At 37.6% G+C, this 18868-nt stretch overlaps 2 protein-coding genes across 3 annotated transcripts in view; one reads left to right on the forward strand and one right to left on the reverse strand.

The window, feature by feature from the left end:
* TMTC3 (transmembrane O-mannosyltransferase targeting cadherins 3) overlaps positions 1-8983 on the reverse strand; it is a 31422-nt gene extending 22439 nt beyond the window's left edge. Inside the window, exons 1-3 of the mRNA XM_083859423.1 lie at positions 8912-8983; positions 1287-1392; positions 493-709 (exon numbers count right to left, since the gene is read on the reverse strand). Of these exons, the coding sequence (XP_083715549.1) occupies positions 493-681 (189 nt within the window). The 5' untranslated portion in view covers positions 682-709; positions 1287-1392; positions 8912-8983. The remainder of the gene's footprint in view (positions 1-492; positions 710-1286; positions 1393-8911) is intronic.
* Positions 8984-9234: 251 nt separating this feature from the next.
* Positions 9235-18868, forward strand: part of CEP290 (centrosomal protein 290) — a 52696-nt gene continuing 43062 nt past the window's right edge. Inside the window, exons 1-15 of one of the 2 annotated variants that reach the window (XM_083858892.1) lie at positions 9235-9323; positions 11274-11330; positions 11784-11909; positions 12048-12125; positions 12467-12536; positions 12760-12806; positions 13091-13234; positions 13428-13481; positions 14139-14291; positions 14651-14833; positions 15190-15279; positions 15355-15477; positions 17315-17438; positions 17974-18146; positions 18543-18705. In XM_083858892.1, coding sequence (XP_083715018.1) covers positions 11808-11909; positions 12048-12125; positions 12467-12536; positions 12760-12806; positions 13091-13234; positions 13428-13481; positions 14139-14291; positions 14651-14833; positions 15190-15279; positions 15355-15477; positions 17315-17438; positions 17974-18146; positions 18543-18705 — 1504 coding nt within the window. In that variant the 5' untranslated portion in view covers positions 9235-9323; positions 11274-11330; positions 11784-11807. The remainder of the gene's footprint in view (positions 9324-11273; positions 11331-11783; positions 11910-12047; positions 12126-12466; positions 12537-12759; positions 12807-13090; positions 13235-13427; positions 13482-14138; positions 14292-14650; positions 14834-15189; positions 15280-15354; positions 15478-17314; positions 17439-17973; positions 18147-18542; positions 18706-18868) is intronic. The other variant, XM_083858893.1, reaches the window with a different exon arrangement.

Genomic DNA, 18868 nt, shown 5'->3' on the forward strand with positions numbered 1-18868 from the left:
CCAATGCAGCTTTTCAGATAATACATAGCCACTCTATATGGGCTACAAATCAAAAACTCTGAATTCATTTATATATATATATATATACTTAAGTTAATTTAAAGGATTCAATATCCTAATTCCAAGCTTTGTTGTTTAAGTGTTATCTTTCCTTCAAAAATAAATACCCTTATATGTCACTAACTTTTGCAGGAGAAAAGAAATTGGTCAGAGTTGTTCAATTTTGATATTGCGATTACATAGGAAATAACATCTTGCAGCTGTGTGCTGTCAGTACAACTTTATTTTCTTACCAGTTCTTTTATTGAAGAAAGGGAAAGAATATAAGCTACATGTACTCCTGGTATTATTGTACAAAACATTAATATCACCAAATTCCATCAAATCCAAGCTATTCTGCTAAAATCACATCAGGAAAAAGAAGTGTAAAAACACTCTGCAACTTCTTTTTCAATTTCCTAAATGTTTCAAAGTGTTTCACAAACCATTTACCTCAGACATTGGAGTGCCCCAGAAGTCATTCTGAAATAGATTTTTTAATGGAGTAGAAGGATGCAAATCTTTATTGTCCAAAATTGCTGAAACATCATCAAAAACAAAGCCACAGAAGAGACTGTTCCAGTAGCAGGCTGCCACCACACCAACTATTAGTGCTGCTTCCTTCAAGCTTACGTCAGCCATCTTCTCTAGGAGGTCTCATGGACAAAAGCTGAAATATACACAGAGAAACTTGAGTAGTTTTGCTTACTAAACTTAATAAACAAAGACAAATTAAGACACCAAATACTTTAGAAGTTAATGACACTCCAACCTAAAAATCAATAAGATAGAAAAGTTTCCTTTAATCACACATATAATAACATGGTTTAGTGTTTAAAGTAAATACTCTCATTCAAGTATCTTACATTTTAAAAGCCTTACACAAGGTGGATACACTGCTACTTTTCATGTTTTACTTGTGGGGAAAGAATAAAGAGCATTGATAAGGAATTGTGATGCAGCAGACAGCTATGCAGTTCAAGTGAGTGCTGCAAACTGGTAAACTATGAAAAACAAGTTCTTTGGAACCCTGAGTATTTTAACACATGCAAAATTCTAAGTTATCAAAGAAACAGATACTGTGTCAATTATTTATGGAGTTTAGGTTTAAAAGTGTTTCTCAAACTATCCCAAAAGTAACTAAAACAAACATTCTGATGAACAAACAGGAAACTTGTAGAACTTCATAAATACAGGGGTTCAAGGACAGGTATAGGCAACAAATAATAACAAAAAGTTGCACTTACTATTGAAGGTCACACTAGGCTCATTTACATTGTTTGTAGTTCACAAAAAGGTCATTTTTGTCCTCAACTCTGCCAATTGCTCTGGTGTCACTGACTGTTCATGAGACTACGGTCCAAAAAAAAAAAAAGCATGAAAAGAAACCAAAATTATCTTATATTATTTTCTCTCATCTTGCATAAACTTCCTAAGCTCTAGAAATTATTAATCAGCAGTTTTATGATTATTTATAAAATATTATAAGGGTGAACTGATCAAAAGGTGAAATTACTGTGTATTGGGTTGCTTGAAAATACCGCTCTGCCTTGGACGAATAAGAAGGCAATTACAGGTCAAAGGCATTGTTTTTGACCACTGGTTGACACTGCATAGACCACTGCTGGGACCAAAGACACTGAAAAGCTACAGACAGATGAACACTGACTCCATTTTGAGAAAATGGACATGACTAAACAAGAGTATTTTCTCCCAAACTGTAGAGGAGGAGCACCTGTAAGGACACCGGGCAGCTAATACTAGCCAGATAATGCAGATGCATGAATATGTAATAACTGCAGCCTTATGTTTATCACAGTTCACACATCAAAGCTGATGAGCTATTTGAAAGCTACAGTCTGCTTTATTGTCCTAAACCCTGAAATCCTGGTGATTTTTTTTTTTTTTTTTTTTTTTTAAATTTGTAGTCTTCTGGGCTTTTTAAAAATTGTGTTCAGATTTATCATAAATCATGTTGAGCTGGAAGGGACTCACAAGGATCACTGAGTCCAGCTTCTGGCCCTGCACAGGACACCCCCAAGAACCACACCATGTGCCTGAGAGTGTTGTCCAAATGCTTCCTGAACTTTAAAAACCAGCCACAGAGATCTAGACAGGTGATCCTGTTTGTGGTTTGCAGTGTGGACCTGAGAGCATGACAATCACTCATCACCACAACTAGTGGCAAAGTAGCGGTGGGTACAGGAAGGAATACACGTGCAACAAGATGCAGGTGTAACTACACTTGAAACCAAGACAGATAATTTCAGAGAAACCATTTGGCATTCCTCACATATTGGCAGTTAAGGGCTTTTTTTACTTTTGTAGTACTTGGAGCACTGGCTATTGATGTTACTTCAACCAAGAAGGCCTTTTTTTTAAAGTTGCCATCACCTTTGTAATTAACAAAAATAAGTAAAAAACCTACCACAATGTTGAAGGATGTTTCTACATCTTTTTCATAGAATCCTACAATAGTTTGGGTTCAAAGGGACCTTAAAGATGATCTAGTTCCAATCCCCCTGCCATGGGCTCAATCCGAGCACTTTAAAACACTAAGCTAAGTTTACAACTGAACCTATCTATGGTCTTTTTGGCAGCCAGAGAAGTCTTATTTTAAAAAGAAAACAAAGCATGCAATAAGAATACATGAAATGACAGCCCACTTATGAACTTGCCACTTTTTTAGTTCCCCCTTCAAAGAAAGTGGATATTAAACATATGCTTCTACCCTGCCAGAATCTGAAATTCCTTTTTTGCAACAGCTTCTGAACAGCACACTTCCTACCTCTTGAAGTTCACTAATTCTACTGAAAAGCAGTGACATCTGAAAAGGACCTACAATAAACATGTCAGGATTTTCCAACATACAAGCCTTTATTATTTTAAATAGTATTACCACACAGAACCAACTGTAAAATTTATTTAAATTCAAGAAGAATTTAAGAAAAGGCATTGTTAGGTCAGTCAAGTTTTGGTGACTTCCAATTCTTTACCAACACTTACCCAGAAACAGCTACTGTTACCCAACTAGCAAAAAATCCTAAGTATTGTGCCTTATCAAAATGAAAAGCTTAACCAGCTTTAATTATTAGCTCTTTCAATTTTTTTAGTAGGTTTTCGCTTTTCCAGACACAAAAAAGTATGTCAAAATATCTATTTTATTTATCCCTTAATCCTAGGTGATTCTGATGCTTTCAACAAGCCTTTCATTTTGCTCTTCATTTCTAGTATTCCTTCCACTCAGAACTCCACACTGCACCACTATTGACCATGCTGCTCCCTGGCAGAGCTCCACTTTCCCTACATGTCAGCTGTAGGGAAAATATTTTCATTTGAATGAAAGGGAACTGTGAAGCATAAATAAATTCAGATATTAGATAAATCCAAAGTTCACATTTTAATAGTTAGCCCATCATCAGAGAAACTTTTCAGAGAAGTCCAGAAAATAATCACATTTAACACTGAAATTTTTTACTGCAATTCACCTTCACTTCTACATACACATTTCAATCACAGATAAAATTACAACTCCATGCAAATACATGGCTATACTTTGGTCTTTCAAGACAAGTATTTGAATCACAGACCATCCAGGCAATCCTGACCAGTTTTACTAAATTCACTATAAGCAATGAATATATGGAATGAAATGCACTGTTCTGGTTTTAGCAGCGAGTCACACACCATACTGCTTGAATTGTACCAAACTTAGTTGCCTCTAAAGCATCACACTATCCCTCTCAAATTTTAGTTGTGCGCTAAAGCTCCGAGTCTTGAAAACAGAAAGGCATAATGGAAATCTGGTAAAGTCCCCATATTCAGGCACTCTGCTTCCAGGCTAAGTACAAAGAGAAAAATGGAAAATGGAAGGCCACGTACAACCTGTAGATTGCACAAAAATGCAGCAGAGGTACTTCATTACTTCTGACTTGCACTCTGGCATTTCAAGGCCTTATTTTCCTGAAATGTACAGTAAAGATACAGAGAGTGAGGAAAATCACTTTTTTCCATCTGGTCTGATTACAGGGTACTTTTAATGCTCTTCCTGACTTAAAGCATAAGTATGGAAAAAAAAAAATGTAGTCCTTTATGTTAGCATAACAATGCAGATTCTGAGGAAATCTTGCCATCAGAACTACTACTTCTTATCTGCTACTATAGCTGGGTCCACTGTTACACTCTGAACTCCAAACCTGCAATGATCATCAACATGTTGAGAATGCAAAACTAAAGCAGAGGCTTATAAAAGATCATCTGTATTTGGTAAGCCAGGCAAAAGTATGCCTGCCATTAAACTCATTGGAAAACAGCAACTGCTTCTTGGCAACCAAAACTACTTTCACGCCAGCTCATCTGTAATCAGTTTGATGTTGCAAAGTAAGAAGCCACGTAAGGAGTATATAATACTGAGAACCATGCAACTCACAGATGTGCAAGAGGCTGCTGAAGCCTTGGTATGACTGAGCTGCTCACGTGTGGATATATTCTCCTTCTTACCCAACTGACATGTCGACCCAAGTATGGTCTTGCAAGTGCCAATACTTCACTCCTAGTGATGGATGTATTTGATAAACACCTGCAAAATGCTGCCTAACAACTTTGTTAAAACAGAATTGCTGTGAGGGAGAACCACATCATTACCTAGTCCTAAAAATGCAGACTGACCATCCCTCAAGTTACTTTTTCATCTCACCTACCTGCTACTTCCACAGCTTCTAAGACCTCCCCTCAGACACCTTAACCACCCCTTGGGCTGTATGACTGCCAGCTCATGGTCCAGTGCACAGCCACAGAGCTACAACTTGACTGGGTGAAATCAGGACAGACATGTACTCCACATACTTTATAACAAAGACTTATGCTGGATGCTTTAATTTACAACAATATCTGACCATGTCATGAAGAATATACAGCTGAAAACAAATAATAAAAAATGAACAGCAAAGTAAGCCTTGAGAGTCAGAAACTGTACAATAGTCAGGAGAGCCAACTGAAAAAAAAAAAAGAATAGCCAGGCTGTGCAAAACAGACTATCACTGGACTAAATTTCTTAGGTGTTTTGCACAGAAATCTTCACTTTGCACTGCACCATTTTCACATTTGTACAGAGCCATTAAGTGGAAAAGACAGAAGAGAACCAGAACTCTCAAGCCCATTTGCCTCATAAGGCACAGTTTTCCTCTTCCAGCTTCTTGAGATCCCTCTAATAGTTCATCCAGTCTTCAGTAACAGACAAGAGTAAAACATAAGAAACTCCCACAAAACTGAAAAAATGCACTGACAAAAAACCAAGTAACAACCACTGAAAGAGCCAAAGTACTTTTAGAAGGTAAGAAAACAAAATATTTCTCAATGATCGCTATTAAATCCATGACACTACAGACAGGTTGGCACATCAAATGCTGCATAATAAAACCTCTGTCACAAATAAAAAATGCATAATGGTGTTCTCAGTTGGGAAATTTAGGAGTGCAGAAGCCATTTTCTGTTCATTAGAATTTAGAAAAAAATTGGCAAGTGTGTATCTTGGCAAGAATACAGCTGCAATCCCATAAGCACACAAAAGCTATTTAGCACTCCACAATTAACTACCTGCCACCTTACATTAAAAGATCCTTGCAGGAACAAATACGTTTTTGTCCATTAGACACATCTGACTATCAAACTTTAGAAACTTAAACATACATATAAATTTTTTTCTTCTACTGAGTTATGGCACTTTCATGGATTGGAATGTGTTAATAACAATGTGTTATGCCAATTTACTAAAACAATTAGGCAATACTGGAGATTTGTTTACTCTAGAGACATAAACTTTATTAATCACTTAAGGTTCAGAACTGTTCAGAACATTATTTACAGTTCACACAGAAAATCTTCAAATTATCAAAGGTGGAAGAAAATGAAGAGCTGTTAAAACCATTCCTATGGTTATTTTTATTTTTAAACAGGCGAGCAACTAGTTCATCTTAGAGCTGGTAGCTGAACTGATGAATATCAACAGAGATATATACAAACCAGTAGCAGAGTCACTTAAAAATAGCATTTTAAGTCCGCTTCTGAGGCTCTGCTAATGTCCTAATTTGTATTGCCTAGTTGCTAACCTTTGTTTATTTTTATTTTGATTTAAACTGAACATTCTTTCTGCTGATTTACAAGTGTTTACTGAGAGAGAGAGATCATAATTTTTTGTTTTGCCTTTCCAACAAAGTCTTAAAAGTCTTTATCTACTCTTTAAAATACCAGTCCAAAGTACAACTCCAATATGAAACAACTTAGATGCACAGATGAGATTTAAATGATTGGGCTTGAATCTGATCTAGAATGTAGTAAGTATTTGGGAAGATGAGAGGAGAAATAATACAAAACATGCCTAGATTCCCCTTTCATTTTGCTGAGATCCTAAAACAGGATAAATATAACAAGAAAGGTTTTATTGTGAAAACTTTCTTTTGCAAGATTTTTACTACCAGATCAAGAGGCATAGGACCACTAGGAAACACTCTCCATTGCACAGGAAGGTAATGGCCTCCAGCCTTCTCTTGGTGTGGTTCTGAAGGATTAACTAGAAGAGCACTGGCGGTTCTGATACAAAGTCTGAACACGTGTTGCAGGCCAGATGAAAGATTTCCCACGGGGAAATAACTTGCTGGCAACTGAGCAGCTGAACTAACACCAGGGACATTTTCGGTTACTCTGGCACAAACAAGGACCAAAATGTAACACAATTTTAAAATGGGTGAGCTGAAGATACTGGTTTACCTGGTGGTTTAGCTTCAATTTTTTCAATGCAACTGGTATAAGTCAGTTGAAATACAAACCACACAGGTCTAGTTTGTACCTCGTAACTTAAAAACTTAAATCAGTAAGAGAATCTCACATTTCAGTGTCAACTCTTTAGGGGTTTTGCTACATTCAAACAGTAACAAAATAATACCTGTTGTACTTAGAGTAACTACATGAAAGTTCTTTTGCGGCCTCGCTAATGCAGAAATAGTGTCTCTAAAATAACACTTAACACCACTCTCCCTGTTCCCGAAATGCAACAGCAGAAACTGCACGTTTGTTTACTCCAAAGAATAAATGAACAAAAGCTACATGTGAGGTACAAGCTGAAAACACAGCTTTTAGACTCTGCTCTTCTGTCCTCACTTAGTATGCTGGGTCTGTATATGATTTCTTGTATACTTTAAATAACATTCCGTTAGGCTTTTCACGGTGCAGTGTTTCTATTAGGTCTTTGCAAGGGCACACTGTTATCAAAGCTGTGATTTAACATGTATGCCTAACTCTTCTATCAAAGTAGGTCAAACTGCTCACCATGAAGCTGAAATAATTTCTTGGCTCCAGGACTATAAGTGTCCCACTAAAAGATTCACTTACACAAAGTTCATCACGTGAGGTGATGCAAAACATAAGAAAAACTAATTTACCTGGCCCAAGTCATACTGTATTTTAAATGTTTTCTTATTTTGTGTAGGGTTAATATTTCAATTTGTTTTATTCTTTTCTCACTTTGGAGTTCCCATGCCCACCTCAAACCCAAATACCTTTTACTTCTGTGCCAATGGTCTTTACCAGCTGCACTATGCAATTACAACAACCCAGACATGGTTTCACTACCGGTAAATGTAGTAACGTGTTCTCTGCTGATTCTGCAACAGAACACTCAGAAATGCTGATGCATATCAAATAAAGCACGTTAAACAGCTATACTAGCATAAACAGCTTGTTAAGATGATGATTTAAAAAAAAAGCTCCTGGACAGATGCATTCTAGCATCAATGGATCATTTTCTCTACCACAGAAGGCTTCATTTCCCGAAGGCTTAGTTTGTGGCTGAGGTGCCATTATTTTCTGTGTCACTTCCTACATCTATAAAAGTCCCTGCTACTTACTAAGAAATCATTGTTTTACACTTAACCACAATTAATTTTATTTTTAGTAACATTACCCATTCATTAAATATAAACCAGTCTCCTTCCCCTCCCTAACTACACAGTTTGCTTTTTGCACCCAATATGCAACTATAATTAACCAACCCCTGGCTGAGATATAGAAGTCTTTGGAGTTGTGCTGTGACTGGAGCAACTGCGTAACTATAAGGAGCACAAGGCATCTTGCATCTTGTCAGTCTTCATTAAATATCATCACTGATCAAGAGATAGCAAAAAAAATGGAAACAATTATTAACCCAAACAAGGACAAAAGTACAAAGATAACGTTATAACCACCTTTCCTTTTACCATTAAAAACAAAACAGAACAAATCCACTTCAGCTCTCCACAGCTGTTGAATAAACAAATACGAAGAGATAATCACGCCTGGAATGGTTACTAGTTTTCTTTTTTCATTTTGAAAAGACGTCTTCACGCCCATTTAACTAAAACACAAGATCCCAAACTTTCTCGGCTACCAGACCACTACCAAAACTCAGACTCGCTGGCTAGTAGTACCCAATGGATGTGCCTAGTTTACAGGTGTGCTTTTCCCGTGCCTTCCGGCCCCGCTATTCCCCAGGTACCCCCAAAGCAGTGGCGTACCGGGCGGTCCCGCAGCTCCCGCCGGCCGGACAGGAGCCGGCACGCCTTCGGCAGCCCCGGGGCGAGGTAAGGGCAGTGTGAGGCGGCCGGGCCGGGGCGCGGTCCCATTCACCGCTCAGGCGGCGCAGTCAGGGCCCGGGGCCGCCCCGCAGCCCCGCGGGCGGAGGGCTCACCTCGTCACGGCACGGCGGGCACAGCCAGTGGACCGACACTACCGTGGGCAGCAGCTACACCGGACGCACTCATTCCCTCCCTTCCCTCCCCCCAGCCCGGCCCCGGCACAGCCCACCGCCAGGAGCGGCCGGGGCGCGCCGTGCCCGCCCTACCTGAGGCCGGGACACCCCGCGGGGCCGCGGCCCCGACACCGGAGCCGCCACCCGCCGCGCGCTCCGCCGCCGCCGCACACAGCGCACGCGCACCGCCCCGCTCGCCTCCCGCAGAGGCTGTCGGGAAACAGGTGGCCGGTGCGGCCGGCCCGGAGGCATGCCGGGAGCTGTAGTCTCGGGGAGCCCGCCCGGTGGCGCGGGCGGTGCTCGGGGCCGTTGCCCCTGAGAAGCGGCGGGATCGCGCCCTGCCCGCCTGGCTGCCCCTCGGCACTGAGAGAGCCCGCTCGGCGCCGTGGGACTGGTCTGTGGGTGCCCCGGGAGCGCTGGCTTTCCCTGCGCCCACGAGTATCCGGGTCCGCGGGAGAGTCTGATGGCGTCGCCTGGCAGCGGCCGCCGCCATCCTCCGGGAGCGGTGAGGCCCCGGGGCGGGGGGCGCTCCGGGCTGGGAGACCCAAAGCTGCCCCGGCGGGAGCGGCCGGGCTGGGGCGGCGGCGGGGCCGGACAGGCGCGTCCGGGCGCCGCTGGGCCGGGGAAGGAGCGGGAACGTCCCGCTGTGTCCGGTCTCGCTGCCTCCTCTGCTGCGCCTCGGTGCGAAGGCGGCTGCAAAACAAGGCGTTTGTTAATGCGGCAGAGCTGGAATGAAACGGACTAAATTGCTGGACAAAATTGTCTCAGCAGTATGGAGGAAGCCTGGGCTGTCACTGTGTCCTGTGGCAAACAGGAGAGAATGGGAACCCTGCAAACATCCTCTCTTGGCTGGGGCTCTGTAATTAGGATCTTGAGCTACTCCGGGTAGATGCAATTGGAGAGTCAGAAATAACTTACACTGGAATACCCCATGTAAACAAACACGGAGTTAGCAGAGCACATCTCCCACCCAGTGTGACTGTGGTTTCTCGATGTTAACTCCCCCTCGAGTGCCCGCACAAGACTCTGCGCTGCCCATTATACACACCGTGGTGAGAAGGAGCTGCTCTTCTCCGTGGTGTTTGATCCCACTGTCCTGGTACCACCGTGTGAGCTTGGCCGCCTCGGCGTGCTTTCCTCTAGTCAGACCAGGCAGTGTTGTGCTGGTAGTACTTGAACATACCCTCCAGACTTCCTTTTCTATCTGAGTCTGCTGAACTTTACAATATCTGGCCATTTTATGCATATTTGATTCCTTGAGTAAGTCCAAAAAAGTTTTGTAGACCCACGAGCTCAGCATCTCACCGCATAGATCATCTGTTTACTGAAACGACAGGTTTTAGTTAAGGACAATGGATGAGTGAAATGATGAAAAACTCTTCAATTAATTAAATTCTCTCACAGTATGTATTTACTGTGGAACATACTCTGTGCATAGGTTGTACCTCCCTACCTTACTATAGGTGGTCTCCAACAAGTTGGATTCAGTTGTTTATATACCAATATCTCTCCTTTTGGATAAAATTTAGGATTGATATTTTCTTAGGACATTATTTTGTAAGTTAAGGGAAAAAGATATCTGAGAGATGGAAGGTAGGAAGGGATTGACAGTAGTAAGTTTGTGTCTTTGCTATTAGAATAGTTTTGATTTTCGAGCATTTAAAACTCCTAAATTCTACATCTCATTGTTTAAGAAAAAATGAATATGTTTAAGAACTCTGTTCCTTAGACAGTATGTTGCTGTAATCAAGTAGTAGTATTCAATTAACTGAATAAATCAAAGTGCCAGTATTCTCCTTGTATTATCCTTTGCCATTACAACAAAACAAAAAAGCAATAACGTATATAGGGTGTTATCCCTGTGAAGTCATGGATTGAGAGTAATGCATGTTTTATGTTTAGCAAACATTGAAGAAATATAGTAAATATAGGGGAACTTTCAAGTAGTTCACATAGTTAGAAAAGATGAATGTCATTTTTATCCTCCCTTAAGCATGTATTTCTGAGTCTGGCAGCTCTTCTTTCAGAATGCTCAGGCATATTAGTTTTGGAACGTAATACCAGTTTCAGCTTTTTGTTAAGGAAGGAGGTTTCAGTTGTTGAGTCTTTTAACTGTTGCATGAGGAACAGGGTGCATGATAGATCAGATCTCAAAATATTGTGCTCAGCATAAAGCATTTGAGCTTTTCTATAGAACATTGAGCTTTTTCTATAAAATACACACCCCGCCTGTGTCATTAGTTTTTTGAATAATATTGCATTTACTATTCTAGTTAGCTTTATTTCTTTCCTATTTTTTCTTAACTATTCATACTATATTCATAATTTAGTAGATTAAAAATGATCTGTTCTAAACCTGTCAGAATTTGCTTTTTGAAGTTTTGATCAGAAAGTCTAGAGACAGCTACAAAGAACAGAATAACCCAAGATTTCCAATCCCTTCTGCCTTTTTCAGATACTGCATTGACTTTCAGGTATGTGAGAAATCACTGTGGCCCACAGCAACCAGTAGGTAAGCAGTAGAAGAAAACTTTCCACCACTTTCTGATGAGATTTTTCTAAGTTTCCACGTTGGTTAATGTCCTTTGTCAATTCAAGTATTCTAATTAAAAAGAAATTATGTTTAATACAAAGTAAAAAAGTAGATGCTCACAGTATCAAACTAAAGAAGGTGTTGGTTGTATTTTAAATATTAGAAGTAATTATTTTTGTATTTGTTCATTGGCATAAAAATACCACATTAAGAGATGGGGAAGAAAACAAGGATATTGAAGTTAAAATACAGGTTCCGTTTTCATGTCTTCACTGTTAGTGAGTATGCTTGGTGTAATTTTTAACATAAAGAAGAAACAGTTTTAGTATAGCCTCCTAGCTTGCAGTAGATCAAAATGTGAACAGAATCATTTGACCTAAAATTAGTTTGCACTGATAATACCTGATAACGTTACTTTAATCTTTGTTCCAGGAACCGAAAAGTCATACCTTCAATATGGCACCCATTTTGAGTTGGAAGAAGCTCATGAAGGTTGATCCGGATTCTCTGCCTCATCAAGAGGAACTAGCGGACACATTGCTGGATATCATGTTCAAGGTGCTTGAGAAAAAGGGAACATGAGGGTTTTGTTATTCCTTCTTCCCTAAACTGTCTCTGGTCCTTCACATACATGAAATATTTATTTTGTGGATTTCATTGATATTAGTGTAAAACCACTTTTGTCTCTTTATTTAGATTGATGGGAAAGACTTAAAAACTGAAACTCCAGAAAAAATGATACACCTTTTTAAAATTACTCAGTCACTACTAAAGGTTTGTATTTTCAGGCTTACTTTCTTCAATTCTGCAGATACATTTGTTTATTTTTTTATTTAGATAGAAGCATCATTATTCTTTTTTCCCCTGTTCCTGAAAATACTGTTTACTCCTAAGGTAATTTGTATGCTAAATATATGCTTACACCAGAGTGCCTTCTTGTGTAGGTGTTGGAATTTAGTAGTGGGAAGTGAAGTGAATTGGAATAATATGTAGATGGAAAATGCAAATAAATTTTTAAAAATAAATATGTTTTAAACATGAAGTCTGTGGAGCAATCTTTTAATTTATGGTAGTAGTAAATATTTCTTCTTTGCTTGCTATGGCTCTTTTTTCAGATGAAAACCCAAGAGGTAGAACTGGCACTAGAAGAAGTTGAAAAAGCTGGTGAAGAGCAAGCCAGATGTGGTAAGCAAGCTTTTTCATCCTGTTCCTAAATGATTTGTTAAATATGTTTTTAAGGTTTTTGTTCTTGCTGTTTTGTGGCTTTTTTTTTTTTAGAGACAAAATATCAACTGCTCTAAAGTCAATTGCTTCAATGAAGCCAAATATTTAAAGTCTAAGGTTAACCATTGTTTTATGTGTTTTTTACATCATTGGGTAATTCACTATATCTGTTCTATTTTAACAGAAAATAATTTTAAAACCAAGCTGATGAAACTTCAAAATGAATTAGAGGTATGTTTTAAAATTTTGTCAGTGTATAGAGTGGTCTGGTAGGATCTTTCAATTATTTTTTTTTAGACTAGCATGTCTTGTAAAGTGATGAAATAGCTCTACATTTAGGCAAATGCTTTTTATTGCTTTTTTTGAATATGCACCAGTCTTGGATGAATAATTACTTGACTATTTTATACTTGAAAAATCCCATTGATTTTAGTGTTAGTGTGTGCTTTGTTTTTTAAAATTCTTTCTACTTTGAGTATGTACTATATTTATAATGTTATTTTAATGCTCATAAGATGGCACAAAAGTCTGCAGGTGGTCGTGATACTCGTTTTTTGCGTGATGAGATCCGCCAACTGGAAAAACAATTGGAACAAAAAGAGAGAGAGTTAACAGATATGGAAAAAGAGTTGGAAAAGGAGAAGAAAGTGAATGAACAGGTAAGAAGGACTTGAGCTTGACATCTCTGGAAGCTGTTCTGCCAAGTATTTTGATGTTCTGAAAAAAGCATCTGAAATTAAAAACAAAGAAACCACTAATGAAATAGGATTGCTGTGCATTTGTTTTCTTTTTTTTTGTTTCTGGAATTCTTTGTGGTGTCAGTAATGCATATAAAGGTTTCCTGTCTTGTAGCTTGCTCTTCGAATTGAAGATGCTGAAAATGAAAACATCAGATTCAGGAGAGAGGTTAGCAAAAATTATTGCTGATTTACTGTATTTTGAACTTTTAAAATAAATATATTAAAATATGTATTTATAATTTTTGGTGTTATGTTTAATTTTGGAACATTTTCTGTTTACTAGTGCAAAGTAAATATGTAGTACCTCTGCTCCAATGAAACATAGTTAATTGAGGTCAGGCAGTCTCTACATTTCAATTTGAATAGTCCTACTGTGCATTAGCTTGGTCTGGGTTTTGGATTTTGAATTTTTCATACTTTTCTTTAAATATTTATTGGCAAGTAGGTTTGTTTAATTCTTGTCCTGGGGTAAAACTTCGGTAATCATTTGTCAAAATGATTTCCTCTGTATGTATGTGCATGCAGAGGTATAACAAAAGCTATTTTATTTTGTCTCTATATTGATTAATATTTAGTCTTCCAAAAGCAAAGCTAATTTCTAATATTTTTCATGCTTTGTTCTCTTGGTCTTGTTTTCTCCTTTTTAATATGAAGAAAAAGCGCATAAAGAAAAAGGTGAGGCTTCTAAGACTTTTAAAAGCAGACTGTAGGAATTTGGATGAGTTTTGCGTGTCATAGCTCTTTGTGTTAGCTCACTAGAAATGCAACAAGTTTGTCTTCAACTCTTAAAAATAGATTTATGTTTGAATTGTTTTTTGTGCAGAATGAACAATTGCGTCAGGATATAGTTGACTATCAGAGGCAAATAGATTCTCAAAAAGAAGCAATTCCGTTACGAAGAGGAGAGGTTTCTGATTACTCATCACAGCTGTCCAAAAGAAGCTCTGAGCTTGTCCAATATTTGGATGAAATTCAGGTAGAAATCTATGCATTCTGTTGAGTAGCTATGGGAGGTTTACTGCCCGTAGTGTCTCTCATGACACTCTGTCAGTTTACAGACAAAGGAGTAAGGTAATTTATAATATGATAGGGTTCTGTCATACATACGGTCTGCATCTATGAATTTGGCAGAGGTAATGAAGTTACTGACAGGGAGAGAGATATGTCTTATTTGCTGTTTGGATCTGTTGAAGTTGATAACCTAGAGGGGAAATACTATATTCTGTGCTAATTCTGTGTAAGACTTTCAAGTTCTTACGCAGGTATTAAGATGGGCACTTTCTAAAAGCAGGTTTTTTGGGGGGTTTTTTTGGGTTTGTTTTTTTTTTTTTGCAGAATTTGACTGAAGCTAATGAGAAGTTAGAGATTCAAAACCAAGAAATGAGGAAAAACCTTGAGGAATCAGTGCAAGAAATGGAGAAGATGACTGATGAGTACAGCAAAATGAAACTAATTGTGCAACAGTCTGATATTATTATGGATGAGTTGAGAAAAGAGACAGATCGGTACAAATTTCAAGTAAGAAATGACTCATTATTTAGTATAATTTTTTTTAGATTTCTACTGTTTTCATATTTTAGCTTAAGTTAAAACCTTCTGTCTATGCAGTTAAAACCACACACTCCTCTAAAGTAAAGCTTTTTAAAATAGTGTGATCTTTGAATGTGGTACAGATTTTAAAATTTGACTGCAGATCACAATTTTTTTTTTTTTTACTAGAACATTAGTCATGCACTGTTCTCAAAAGTCATTCCCTTGCTGTTGTAATAATAATCTGTTAAATATTATGTACTTACTACACTGTGTTTTTACATATATGCAGGTTAGACCCAAACCTTTTTGTAATGTGATGTTCATCCAAATGTCATGTCTAGGTTCAGGATCTGTCAGACCAGCTGAAAGCAAAGAATGAGGAGGATGATCCACTCATGGCAGCTGTAAATGCAAAAGTTGAAGAATGGAAGGTATTTTTTAGTACTTTTAAAATCCTTTCTGGGAATTACTTCAAAGGTTCTGATGGTATTTTATCTTCTTTTCAGAAAATCTTAGCTTCAAAAGATGATGAACTCCTAGAGTATCAGCAAATGTTATTTAACTTGGAAGAGAAAATGAAAATGGTCCAACTTGATGTAGACAGGAACAGTATACTGTCCCTTCAGCAGGTACAGTTCATGTGAGATATTGCACACATAGAGATCACCATTAACTTGATATGCTATTGACCAAATATATATTTAGTCTTTTGTAGTTTGCAAATACAAAATGCTTAATTTTGAGAATTATGAGACAGGTATATTCATTCCACTGCAAAGTTAGCTTAAAAGACAATGTACGAAGAAGACTTCTCTGTGCTTATGTATGTATGTATGTATGGCCTGAGCTCTTGGTAGCTGGCTCTGCTACTTTCATATTTATCTTTTCTAACTATTATGTAGTGTTTCTAAAATATGGCTTAGCTTCTGTCCACTACATTTGTTAGTTGAGGAACAGTCTTACTTAGTAGTCAATTTTCTGTGTTCATTTGTCTCATCTGATTGACTCTGTGGCTCATCATATGATAGAGTTAGCTGAATTTGTGTACCTTTCATATTCACGCAGAATTACATAGTTCTTCATGATTTTGAATGCCTCCACTTTCTTAAAAAACAGAACTCCCTCACTGTCCCCCCAAAATAATGTGGTCCATTAGGAATCCTGAAATAGTCTCTATGGAAAGCATACTCTCTGATTCCAGGATGATTTTTTTGCCTTGCCTCAAGTTTGTAAAGTAAATTGTAATGACGTTTATGTTACTTTTTGGGTTCTTATAAACTGAGCAGTATGGTGAGATACACTTATGCTGTCTTCCAAACCTAGTGACAGCTTCTCAAGAGAAAAACACCCTAAAGTACAAATCAGCCTTAGGTATCCGAAGAGGAACGCAGCTGAAAGTAACTTTAAGCAGCTGCTTGGTTTTAGCTGATTAGATGGCTGTAGAGGTTGCTTTTTTTTGAAGGGTGGGGAGAAAGGGAGCATTGTTAGCATGGCATTTTGAAATGTTTTGTGGAATAAGCATGTATTTTAAGCAGATGTTTAGAAATTAAATCAGATTACTGCTCAAAATGGACTGAGCTTGCTACCTTCAGTGTATGCTTATATTCTAAAGGGTTATATCTAGGTTTTTACAGTTTTCCTAAGCTCTCTGCTTTTAGATTTCAAATGTGGTTATGTTTCTTAGAAAGCCTGAAAGTTGTTTTTCAGAACATTGTATAAAGTATCCAAAGTATAAAGTAAGGACCTTGAGATTTTTGCATTTTTAAAAATTACATTATTATTATTTTATATTTTATTACTATTAATGCCTGTAACTTTTTAAAAGTCGCTTTATCTTTTACCACTTTTTTTGTTTATCACAGAAAAAATAGCATTAAGCTTTCTGTGTTGTTTCTAAAGTTCATGTACGAGTCCAGAAATAGGATAGTATACATTGAAGTCACTTCCACAGTCTGTGTGTACCTATGAATGTGTATTCATCCAAAACAAGATACAATAGGAATTTTTAGAAGTTAGATGGCTTGCTGAAAGGCTGTCTGCAATTCATGTGTAATGTATGATGAATTGTTTGTCCTTGCAATCTTGAGCTCGTATCTCTCAGTTCCCAATGGCAAATGTTTATGAGGAAACTGCAAGAAACCCGTATCATCTGAAACTTGTCGTCTAACATTGGCAAACTCTGAGAGTACTGTTTCCATTTAAAATCATTATACTAAAATACTGCTTATTCTTCTGTGTTTGAGGGCTTTATTTTCTTTTTTATTTTTCCTGCTTTGCATTTATATACTGAACTTCTAGATAATATCTGAACTCTCTGTTGTAAGTATAGCATATTTGATGTTCTGTAAATTGTTTTGTATTAGCTACATGTACTTTCTTCATTTTGAATGTGGTGTTCTGTATTGGTAGTTTGCCTCTCAGTAAAAAAGGATCCTTTAATGAAGTGTCTTTTTTCTGCATGCCTAGGGTGTGCAAGAGCGAGATGCACAGATAAGATTGCTCACTGAGCAAGTTGAACAGTATACAAAAGAAATGGAGAAAAATGCATTTATTATTGAGAAATTAAAAGATGATCTTCAAAAAGATAAAGGTAACATGACCATTTTGTATTAATGTCAAAATCAGAAAAATCAGAAACCACAAATTTACTCTGCATTCTTTATTTTTTCAGAAGTACAGGGAAAAAAATTGCAGTATTTGAGTAATTTTAGTTTCTAATCCTTCTTCTTAATTTTCTTTTATTAAATGTTTGTAAAGAGTTTAAATTTATCCGGATTACCTCATTGGGTTTTATGGATAATAAAACTATACCTGATCTGTAAAAGTTAGGGCATAACATACAAGGTCTCAGCTCCATCAAGAATTGAAAAGGGATAATAGCATGCAATTCCAAATACATTCTGATGTCTCTACTGTGCACTCACTTACAATAAATATTGTGTGAAGGAAATGTTGCACAGGAAGAAAACCCAACCTCTTATATGTAGTGTTTGCAATTTCCTAATTAAAAAGAGCAGGGAATGAAAATCTCCTTTATAATCTTTTCTGAAGTGTTTCTGTCTTGATTTATGGCAGATAACAAGAATTCTTAGTTGAGTTGTAAACATCCAGGTTTTTCTTTCCAGGTCCCTCATCTCTTACTCAGCAGAACCAAATTTGGGATATGCAAGAAAAGTTAAAAATGCTAGAAGAGAGAACTATGGAGGCTGAGAAATCAGCAGAATTGGCAGAAGCACATGCTAGAGAAAAAGACAAAGAGCTTGTTGAGACTTTGAAAAGATTGAGAGACTATGAACTGGTAAGCAGTTTGTCAGAGTGAAGAGGGTATTAATCATATTTTAGAGTGTTTTGTCCTCCCATATTTATTTAATTGTTCTAATTAAAAACTAAATAAATTACGTTGATGCCCTTCCCCTTTCTTCTTCCCTATTGAACAGTAATTGAACACTCAAGGTATGTTCTTCAAAGGATCATGTAGTTGGAAGACTCACTTTTGAAGTACGCAGGCTCCTCTGTAGTCAAGGACAGATTTATAGGATCTGCTTTTTATTCAGTAACTTTTTTCACTAAGCATAGTGCAGAAGAGTGATAGAGGTTGAAAAACATTTTTTCTTGTCTGTGTAGAGTCATGAGCTATTTCAGTAAGTCTTCTATTAGTTGTTTTGTTCTTACTTCCTGTGTGGGGTTTTTACAGGGAATATATGGCTTGGAAGAAGCTGTTGCTGAAATCAGAGATTTAAGAAAGCAAGTCAAAATACGAGAACATGAGATTGAGTCATTAATTAAGGAGATCAATAAACTTGAACTTAAAATAAATGACTTTCTTGATGAAAATGAAGAACTCAGAGAGCGCTTAGGTATGTTGTATCCAGTACATGTTCAATTATTTGTTGTGTAAAAATTGAAATAGGATTCTATAGTGGAAATTTTTTACTATACCAAGTCATTGGAAATAATTTGTTACAGTCTGCCAATATTTCCAAGTAGTTTTAATTAATTTGGACAAACTGCATGACTTAA

Source organism: Zosterops lateralis, assembly GCF_965231275.1.
Source record: "Zosterops lateralis genome assembly, chromosome: 4".
Taxonomy (NCBI): domain Eukaryota; kingdom Metazoa; phylum Chordata; class Aves; order Passeriformes; family Zosteropidae; genus Zosterops; species Zosterops lateralis.